This window comes from Nicotiana attenuata, unplaced genomic scaffold, assembly GCF_001879085.1.
Source record: "Nicotiana attenuata strain UT unplaced genomic scaffold, NIATTr2, whole genome shotgun sequence".
Taxonomy (NCBI): Eukaryota; Viridiplantae; Streptophyta; class Magnoliopsida; order Solanales; family Solanaceae; genus Nicotiana; species Nicotiana attenuata.
This window is the reverse complement of record NW_017671048.1, coordinates 186,012-197,413: the sequence shown is the minus strand read 5'-3', so window position 1 is coordinate 197,413 and position 11,402 is coordinate 186,012. Positions and strand designations below refer to the sequence as shown.

General features: G+C 36.2%; 1 protein-coding gene across 1 annotated transcript; it reads left to right on the top strand.

Moving 5' to 3' along the window:
• Nucleotides 1–5,357: 5,357 nt before the first annotated feature.
• On the top strand, nucleotides 5,358–8,716 carry LOC109205505. The gene is made up of 3 exons (XM_019368221.1): nucleotides 5,358–5,479; nucleotides 5,726–7,298; nucleotides 7,953–8,716. Exons 2-3 carry the CDS (start codon nucleotides 5,848–5,850, stop codon nucleotides 8,194–8,196), a joined length of 1,695 nt encoding a protein of 564 aa, XP_019223766.1. The 5' UTR covers nucleotides 5,358–5,479; nucleotides 5,726–5,847; the 3' UTR covers nucleotides 8,197–8,716.
• Nucleotides 8,717–11,402: the final 2,686 nt, after the last annotated feature.

Genomic DNA, 11,402 nt, shown 5'->3' with positions numbered 1-11,402 from the left:
TGCAACCCGATCCACAATTATCACTGTTGCGGCGTGCAACCCGATCCTCATATAACATTGTTGCAGCGCGCAACCCGATCCGTAATGTATACCTCTCAACCTTGCCCAAGCAACAGTCACAAATAAAGGGCAAGGGAGTAAACAAGTATTTGGAAGGAAATCCCAACAAGGGTACACAAACAACCAATAACAACCATGCAAGAGTAAATCGTTATTTCTCTTTTTCTTTCATTTTCATATCCTAGTTCTCATTAGCACTCGTGTCAAGCTCCAAGGCATTTCTCATTTCATATGCTCTCACCATTTGTATTTCAGATCGAGCCAACGCTCCACGAAGTTCCACAATCACAATATCTTTCACAAGGTGTTTACAACGCATAGAAGCCATCAATTAAGCATGGAAGGTATAACAATATCCAAATAATCCACATATAAGGACTCACGGTCATGCTAGACCCCAATGTATAGGAACTCGTCACCACGCCTATACACCGTACTCGATCATTTAGCAATTAGCAAACAAGACTCGACTCCTATTCCCTCAAGCTAGGGTTAAACCAACACTTACCTCAACTTCCACGGCCAATACAATCCTCCACAATCGCTTTCCCTCTCGAATTCGGCTCCAACTCAACCAAATCTATGCAATAAGGACTTCATGATATCAATATGTGCTAAACAAATCAAACCCAGTGACTAATCATAGCTTTTTCATCAATTTACCCCAAAAGATCAAAAATGCCCCCGGGCCCACATGATCAAAACTCGAGGTCCGAACCAAAACCCGTTTACCCATTCCCCATGAACTCAAATATGTAAGTTATTTTGGAATCGGACCTCGAATTGAGGTCCAAAACCCCCAATTTTAGAAAACCTAGGTTCTACCCTAAATTCCCAATTTTCCCATTAAAATCTTTGTTTTGAAGTTGAAATTATGTTTAAGGATGTTAAGAAGTTTAGAAAAATCAGTTAGAAATCACTTACCAATCGTTTTGAAGAAGTGGAATCGTTTGGAAAATCGCCTCTTTATGTTTTGGGTTTTGAAAAAGTGAAAAATGACTGAAAATCCCGACTTTATATACTGTGCTGAAGACCCGGCGTGGACCGCACAAAAATGCCCCGCGGCCGCGCCGAGGAAGAGTGGGAAAACCACTCTCTGAACCTACCCAGCGCGGACCGCGCTGATTAGTCATGCGGCCGCGCTGGTCGACTTGAACCACTGGCCTTCTGAACCTAGCCACGCAGACCGCGCAAGAACGCACCGCGGCCGCGCGGCTTCCAGCGCGGACCACGCGGAAATGACTGCGGCCGCGCTGGGGGCCTGCAACACCTGAACCTGCAACCATCTGATATTTCTAGCCTAAGACCTCCCGGGACCCACTCAAAACTCACCCGAGCCCTCGGGGCTCCAAACCGAACATACATATAAACTCAAAAACATCCTACGGACTCATCCGTACGATCAAATCGCCCAAACAACATCATAATCATTAAATTAGGTCTCAAGACCCAGGATTTCCTTCCAATTTTCATAAAACATCAACTTTAGAGTTTTTAGTCCAAAACACGTCAAACGACGTCCAAATTCAACCAAATTTTACAGAAAGTACTTAAGCCGTATATAAGACTTGTACCGGGCGTCGGAACCAAAATACGAGCCCGATACCACAGTCTTTTAATCAAATTTCATTTCCAATTTTCTTAATTATTTCCAAAAAACAATTTGACACAAAAATTTATTTCTCGGGCTTGGGACCTCGGAATTTGATTCCGGGCATACGCCCAAGTCCCATATTTCCCTACGGACCCTCCGGGACCGTCAAATCAAATGTCCGGGTCCGTTTGCCCAAAACGTTGACCGAAGTCAAACTTAATCAATTAAATACCAAGATTTAACAATTTTTCTCACAAATTTCATATTTAAACTTTTCCGGCTACGCGCCCGGACTGCGCACACAACTCGAGGCAACCCCAAATGAGGTTTCCAGGGCCTCAGAAGTACAGAGGGAGTAGGAATACAGGTGATGACCCTTTTGGGTCGTCACACTATATGGGGTAAAATTGGTTTATAACAAATGGTCAAATTGTAACATGACACATGGAACCAAAGATAGCCAAAAGGCAAGTCAGGTAATAACCAATACACGATATAACGAATGTAATCGACGTCAGGTAAATCCCGAAGGAAACGTAGTCAACGGGAGAAGATCAAGGGTTTGCCATCAGATAGCATTCAATGAATTCATTAATATTAAATGAGCAACCGTTGCAGAGTCTATTTGCATTCATTGCCTGCCGTTACCCGTTCATTAATGACTATTTTACTATCATTTAAAGAGGAGCTTGATCCTAGGATCTTGCTTTCCCTAGGTAGAACTATAAATAGCACGCTCAACAACCATTGTAGGGACGAAACATTCTATACAAAAAAGACTATATTTTACTACTTTTGCTCTCAATTTAACAACTTTATTTACACTTTATCGTTGCTCTCATTTTTGTCCTCGGAGACATTGCATTCGGAGTAAGGCTTGTCACCTTCTTCAATTTCAATTGCTAATGTCAATTCTAATCTTATTTTTTTGTCATTTTTTGATCCAATCAGTTCGTTTGCTTATAAACCACACAATAAATTTAATTGTACCGTTTTACTGGTAAACAAATATGCCACTGATTTGAGTTTTATAAGCATAGAAGTTAAACCGCGATCATATTGTTGAGGCATCAAAATAACAATCAAGAGGTCCGAGGGTTGAATCCACAATTTCGACATTAGATGTAAATCAATCTGCTCACCCTCAATGAAAAATTATCTTAATAGCATGTGCTTGTGGGCTAGATATATTGTTTGAATACGCACAATATAATCCGAATTTCTTTTTTGAGTTTTTTTTTAGATGCACCACCAAACAAATTCATCATGCACTCGAAGTCACTTTTGGAAAGAAAGGAGCACGAGCAGTTTATTAACTACTACAATAATGCAAGAGGGACAGATTCTTTTTTTTTTCTTTTCTTTCTGATTTTTATTTGAACGGAAAGATTATGCACATGCTATTTAATGGGCGATGACAGATATGTGTATGTGACTATATTTAATTTCTATTTCCTCTGACTTCCCGTCTTTATTCATCGTCGGTTTCACTTATCACAATTTACCAAATAAAATTGATTTGGCATCAAATTCGATCTAATCGCAAAAAGAAGGAATAAAGAGGAAGTTTAGTGGGAAAAGAAAATTAGCAACAATAACGTAGAGGAAATCTGCGCTACAGCTTGGGGGAAAAATAATCCTCATTATTTAAAATCTTTAATTAAAAAACGAAAGTGAAAAGAGCAAAAGCCTGTGTGCAAAAAGTACTACTTTTGGAATCTTAAGTTGACTCATTACACAATTAGTCCTTAATCATGTGTCGGATTTTCTCTTTTGATAGTTATGCTTTGGTTTGTACTTTGTATTATGTTAGTCTTGTGCTTTACTTGACTCATCACATAAAGTAACAGTAATCAACACGTTCACAAACCAAAAGCACCGATATTACAAAAAACACCCTGAGCGTTCTGATTTAATACATTTTATGTATTTTCTTTACTTTTTCTTTGTTTAAAGATTATTAACTTGAATACTGGAATATTGATGTCGTTTAACAGATTCTCTCACATTAATTTTTTGTCCTTTAAGTATTTCCTATTGTCTGAAAGAGATTTAATTAAATCTTTTTTTTAAAATTTATTTTAAAACTACACTGTGCATATTGATTAAAGGAAATTTCTTTTGTATAAAATTGATGAGGTTGCTCCTCTTTAAATTTAGCAAATCATTAAAGATTCATCTTGCTAAAATATCACACGCACACCCTTCGTGTTTCTTGCTTAAGTCGACTGCAAACCATATTTATAGAAATCTTCACATTTGAAATTGTCTCCAACAAAATTGCAATTAAAGATTTGTTAGATGGATTATGAACCAATAATTTCAGCACAAAAATGGATATAACTTATTTTGACAGTTATAATTTATACCTTAATTTAGATATTACTTTATACTTGAGACAACATGAATATAATAAGTCGATTTTATAAATCTTCACGTAACAATCCTTTTTTTATGCTCAGTGCATAATTAGTCCTTGTACGAAACAATCCTTAACCACCTTGCCCATTATGAATCTTAAGTAATTAATTACAGTAAATGTGAGCCATAAACCAAATTTACACTTTATTACACCTGTCAGCAAAATGGACACTTGGGTCGGTGAACTCACGTTTCCTCTTAAAGTAAAAATAAAAAAAAAACTCAATAGTGAATGGACACGTGGCACGAGCCCATTCTTGGTTCAGATCCAGAAGTCCCGTGAACACAGACGCGTTAAAATCACTAATCACCCAACGAGTCTCCCGTTTGCTAACACTCCAATTTGGCTTTGACTCCTCAAAATAGCTGTAAATAACTAAAGTTCCTATACAAACGTTTAACTGGCTACCGGCAAATTCAGAGACGTGAATTTATGTGTGTATAATTTAATACTAGTAGTAATTTATACGATTTGATTCCTTTTGTGGGAGATCTTTTACCCACTTGTTGCTTGTTCGTACTTCGTATATTTGTGTAGTCAGTAGTAATAGAAAACAAAAGGTCATTTAAATAGTGACAGAACCTGGACGCATTTGTCACTGCATTACTAAAATATATTATACTAAAGGGATTTACCCGTTTATATGTGCAAAATACAGTAATTTTATCATTTATAGTTTCAATTAAAAACCCTGCCAACTATGTATTTTATGCAGTTTACCACTGTATTTAATTTTTAACCCTTCAATGCAATTAATATTCTAACTTATAAGAGCCTTGAAAATTTAGATATCTTTTGGAGGTAATTTTATGAAAGAACTTTTTGAAAAAAAATAAAAATAGTTCGTTTAAAAAAACGAATTTTGTTGGATGATTAGAACTTTTTTAAACGTTTAACAGCTAGTATATGGTAAGAAAAGATTTTTTTTTTTTTTGAAAAAATTGGTTGAATCACTTCTTCAAACGACAATACTTTTCAGAAGATTTTCTTAAATATTTAAAAATAAAATAAATAAAACAACAATCTCCATGCAATTTGGCTTTGACCGGGAACAGCTGTCAAAAAATATCCTAGCAGTACACAATTATACTGGGAACCGGCAACTTCCCAACCTTAAATGTACGTGTATATTTATAATACTCTTTTATTCTATTCATACTTCTCCGCTCGCTTTTGGACTCTGTTAAGATTTTTTTATTTATTTATTTTTTTAATTAAAATGAAATACTCCTGTATTTTATTTTGTTGAAACGTGCATATATATAAGACCTCAACTACACTGCTAATCTTGATAAGCGAACTTAAGGTGCTCGTACTTCGCTCTCTCCACCGAAAATAACTCCGCAACTCATCGGAGAAAAGGTACCGTCTTCAGCTTTTCCAGTGACAGTGCCTATTACTACGTAAGTTTCAAAATACTTTGACGTGAATTTCTATTCCATTTTCGTTAGTATTCATTTTCTTGGACTCTGTTTCTTTGATCCGATTTTGATGGCTGAGTATAATCATTGGAGCACGGTCTTTTTGGTTATATTGTGTATTTTTTTTAATTTTTTTTTGCGTTTACTGATTCAGTTCAACTTAAACTATGGTACCACTTTCCTTGAATTTGACTTTTTTGGTCGGTTCATTTTTAATTGTTTTTGCAGGTTTTGGGGTCGAGTTAAAAGAAAGAAAGGTGAAGCCTTTTTGTGGATCCGAATCAAAAGGTTGAGACTTTTTTTTTCCACCACCATATAGTCTCTTGGTTAACAATTTTGAGTACAAAAAAATGGGAGTGAAAGTTGCAACAACATGTTTGCAATGGAATCAATCCTTTGTTCCTCACTCTTCATCCTCTTCTTCTTCTTCTTCTTCTCAAACTCTTGCTTCTGCAATCTCTTCACCTTCTTCAAAACGACGTAGTATTAGCAGCAGAGGATCTCTTATCTGCCGTTATGTCCATAGGCTGGACCAATCTGCTCTTTTTGGTTCCCAAATCTTGAATTTACACAGGTCTCAATCTTGTGAGCAACTCAAGCCAAGAACCAGAACAATTACAAGGGCTTCTAGCACAAGTGCCAGCTTAGATTCATTTTCAGATGAAGAGTTCTCTAAGGAAATTCAAGAATTGGCCCTTAAATTCCAACTTTCAGACGTTGAAAATCAAAATACTATGAGTTCTCAGCTTGAAGCTATTGTTGACTCTATTGAAACAAGTTGTGAGATTGTTACTAGTGGTAGTGATATTAAGTTTTTGGAGAATCATAAGCCGTTTGATCCTTTAGAACAACCGGATTGGCCTGAAAGAGACGAGATAATTCCTGCGAATATCGAATGGAAGGCGAATAGCGTGGATCTGCCTTTCTCCCTTAGGATTATAAAGAGAAAAAAACAATGGCAAGATGGGGTGAGAGAAGCAGGTGAATCAGCATATTGTTCAGTGAAAAAAGCATTTTCGAATATGGTGTTCATAATTCGAGAGCTGCAAAGCTATACTATGCAGATGAGGGAAATGTTGTATTATGAAGATCTACAGGGGATTTTGGTGAGAGTACAAAAGGAGATGCATGCATCTTTTGTGTGGCTATTTCAGCAAGTATTTTCACATACACCTACTTTAATGGTATATGTGATGATACTGCTGGCTAATTATAGTGTTCATTCTATGGCAAACAGTGCTGCTATTGCTGCTACACCACCACCACCACCACTTACAGAAACTGTTTCTACTTTGGAAGAGAGTAATTTTAATCAAAAGTTTGATACTTCTGCAATTAAGACATTTTCAGTGTCATCTTCAAGTGGGAAGGTTACATTCATTGGTGGAAGTAATGGAGGTGGTGGGAATTACAAGCCAATTACTAGTGGAAATGATGGTGATGGAGGTCTGTCGTCTAATTATTATACCGTTATTCCTGATGGGATTTCTTCGAATACTCGGATCAGTGAAGAAGAGGGTGTATCTGCTCAAGAAACAAGGGAAGAAGAGTTGAAGCTTTGGGATTCAATTGTAGATGAGGCTTCTAAGATGCAAGCCGCAACAAGAGATGAGTCCTTAGATTATGAAACTATGCAGAGATTTGTGTCACCAATATATGCAAATATTGAAGTAGATGATTACGCAGATTATTTCAGAACAGAGTTGCTGTATCAAATGGGACTCAACCAAGAACCACAGAACACTCTTTTGCTAGCCAACTATGCTCAATTTCTTTTCTTGGTCGCCCAAGATTATGACAGGTACCTAAATTTTCTCTTTTTCTCATTTCTATGTTAGATTTTTAATCCTTTTTTTCTACTAAGGGGAACTAGATCTAATTGGCAGATTAAGTCATGACTTTTAGCTCATTAGCTGATCTTCATGTCAAGAGTAGTTGCTTGTTTTGAATTGTTTTGGGCGGCTTGAAAAATCACCTTCACAAAGCAATGGTCATTTTCTGTAATTTTTGGGTGGCATTGTTGAATCTTGATAGGGGAGTCTGTCGTAGTACTTTTATTTCTTTTCTCCAATTATATCAATCTGTGCGGGCCCAAGGTGCAACTTCCTGTTAAATATCACTGTGTATAGGCCCCATTTCAGTCTTGCAGTACTACCTCATAAGAGAGCAGTAAATGCCCCAAGGTGCAACTTACTGTTGATATTTCAGAATGAATTTAGCTTCTGGGAGGGTACCTTGAAACTGGAAGGAAGGACAGAGGCTGTTTCGATAGACCTGCGGCTAGAGACCTAAACGTAAATAATCATATTAAGTTGATCTATAACCTAAAGAAATAATGCAGAGTACCTGCGACAACAGGTTAAAAATATAATAGTGTAAAAATTCTTTGTATAGCGGGTGTATATAATTTGGTTAACTGTGGATATTAATTATTTTGTGTTGTTGTTATGAACAGAGCGGAGGAGTACTTCAAGAAAGCATCAAAGGTGGAGCCAAAGGATGCAGAGGCATTGAATAAGTATGCAAATTTTCTGTGGCAAGTAAGGAAGGACCTTTGGGCTGCAGAAGAAACTTTTCTTGAAGCCATAGCTGCAGAACCAAGCAACTCATTCTATGCAGCTAATTATGCTAATTTTCTATGGAATACTGGTGGTGAAGATACTTGTTTCCCGCTCGACTCCTCCAATACTGATGTTTAGTTCTAAAATGGAAAGAAATTAAAAAAAAAAAAGATTAAAGAGGAAGATGAAGTCATGAAGATGTGTGACATAAGAGAAGAAAATCTTATTGGTCAAGGATACAAATTGAAATAACAAAGGGATAACTAGAATGGGGTCCAAGATAATTTTGGTTTGCACAATTTGGATTTTCCCTTTGTATTTAAATTGCTGGACAGTGGTGTTGGGGAGACAAGGAAGAGCAGGGAGGGTGACTATGGAGTTGTTAATTGACAACCGCCCCTTTGGCCTTATTTTCCTACTACTATAATTGCTAGTAGTCATATGATACAGATCCTCTCAAACTTGTGTAAATTCAGCAACTCTTGTCTTTAGATCACAGAAAACTGAGAAGGGTCTCGTGCTTGGGATTTTTCTGTTTACTTTTTCATTCTTCTTGTTAACAGTTTTCCTTTTTTTTTTTTTTTGGCATAGTTCACATAGCGAAATTGTAATTAAACTTTTGTTAATAGATAAATGCGGACTCTTTCTTTGTAACTTCTGACATTTGTAAGTTGCTGAAATACATGATCCAATGCGTAGTTGGAGTTTCAAAATTGAATAAATAGGTAGATACAAAAGCAGCCCATGCTGTAACCACGAAATACCGTACTGCTCCGCACATGAATATAGTTCCTTTCAGTATTTATTTTATATTTTATGATTTGCGTTCAGTCTAAATCCTTTTTAATACCGTGGGGTCTGGAGAGGGTAGTGTGTACTTCAATAGACCCTCGGCTCAGGAAAGTATAAGCACTACATTAATGAAAATATAGAAATATAGACCCTACCTTGTGAGGATAGAGAGGCTATTTTCAATAGACCCTCGGCTCAGGAAAGCATAAGCACTACATTAATGAAAATATAGACAAGAAAAGAGTTAGTCATAAAAACCTATACTAATAGAAAGCGAGATTGTGTGCCAATGCTACTGTTATGAACACCCTAGACTACTTGCTCTGCTACCCTAATCCTCGACCTCCAAATCTTCCTATCAAGATCATATCCTCGATAAGCTGAAGCTGCGCCAAAATACGGAAAGAATGTATATTAAATGGATTACCTCTGCGCGTAGAGTAGAGTGATGTCATACTTTCTTGTGAGAAGTGAGAAGTGAGAACTGAGAAATAGTAATCTTAGGTTGGCAGAGAATTCAAAGAGCAGACCACTCTTAGGTACAAATGGATAAATTTCATCACGGTCTAGCCGATTGACACTATTTATGACGTTACTATTTGAAGAGTTAGATTTTCTCACTGATTTTTTTTCCCAAATATTTTCAAGTTTTAAAAAAAATGATAATCTGGACTACTTTAGCTTAAGAAAGAGTACTAATTCATTTCACAAAGTTTAAGAAATCAATATTTAATTTTAGGCTGAAAATTAGATGTTTTGACTTTTGTACTATAAATTCCATCATAACTTTCTAAAATAAAGAGAATATTGTAATTTAAGTTAGCTCACAACAACAATCATAATAATAATAAAATGGTGTATCCTATAAATAGAACTTATCTTCTAGAAATTTGAGAGATTAGAGTCCTTTCGTTCATGACGAAGATTTGGTTGCAAATGTGTGGACCTAATGCACCAAAATATAATGATCTAGTTGAAGGTGGCGCACTATCATATATTAATTACTACTACATTTGCGACATGTTTTAAACAGACTAGTGTTGATTAAAATATCTGTGTGTATTCGAGATCTTTCTTATAATTAACTTTCCTCTGAAGGGAAAAAGAAGATAATTACAGATGGCAATTAATCAAATGATTAACGAGCTTAAATGCATCTACAAGACGCAAATTGCAATGATAGTAGGCAGATGTGCGTGCCTATCAGTCCATGTTTGAGCTATCCCAGACATCATTCACACATAATTTCATACTTTATGAGGAAAATAAATAGTTAGAAAAATCAAGAAACTACTCTACCATAGTTCTAGGTTTATATTTGCGCTACGTTATTAACTGCAAATGCAAGACAGAGATTAACTGAAGTGTTTAGTATTTGCACACTGACCCTGTATGTGTTATCAACTATGATTAGTTGATAAAATTTATTTTTAAAAAAATATGTTATGCCTTTATATATATATATATATATATATATATATATATATATATATATATATATATATATATATATATATATATATATATATAATGCTGCGAGTGAATTTTTATAACATTGTCCATGATCGGCTTAAATAGCTTGACTAGTGATACCACACAGAAGCGAAGCTAGAGTACTTAATATGGGTTCGATTGAATCTAATAACTTTTGTTTAGACCTTATACTTTATTAAATATATATAGATATTTAACAGGGACCAATAAATAAAACAAACTATGAATTTGATGCTTCAAATATTAAATTCCACACCATACATTTGTGTCGGCGATGCTCCTCCCTTGGTCAGATAGCTCTGCTTTACGGTGACTTTCAGGTAGCCGCCAATAAATGAGGCACTAAAATCGGATCCTGCATATGTCTACAGCTCCCATGCTTCCATATGCAAGACCATTTCATCGTCAACTGCTTCATTACCAAACTCGTGTGCTTTTCTTTGCTTAAATCCAGTGTACGAGGAACTCCCTTGTCTATCTCAATTGGTTCGATGACAAGTGTGATGAACATAAAATAAACGGAAAAGGGTTAAAAGTACCCTTATCGTATTTTAAATGATTTACTATCGTGCTCCGTCCACCTATTGATTTTAAAATATCTCCACCGTTATTTCTATTGCTAAAAATACCTCTCAATTTAACGGCAGCAGATGTGGGGCCGAATTTTAATGTGTTGGTAGCATTTTATTAGGCCACGACTCTTCATTTCACTTCATCAATATGGGTATCATAAATCCGCTTTATTTTTTTACCCGCCCCATTTGTTTGACCTGCTCAATTTCTTTTTCTTTTTCTTCCTTATCACCCATCCCACCCACCTTATCCCTCCCCCAAACTTCTTCTTCTTCCGGCCTTGAAAGAAAATCAACAATGGCAGCTTCCTTCAATCCACTCTCCTTCTATATTATTTTCAATTCACTCCTCTCATTTTTCACTTCACAAACTACCACCCGCCACCACCCCGCTGCAATCCCTCCTATCCTAAAGCCGCCACCCTACCCTTTCCTCCTAATAAAAAACCAGCCCTAAAAACAAACCTTGTTTTACCCAAAAACAAC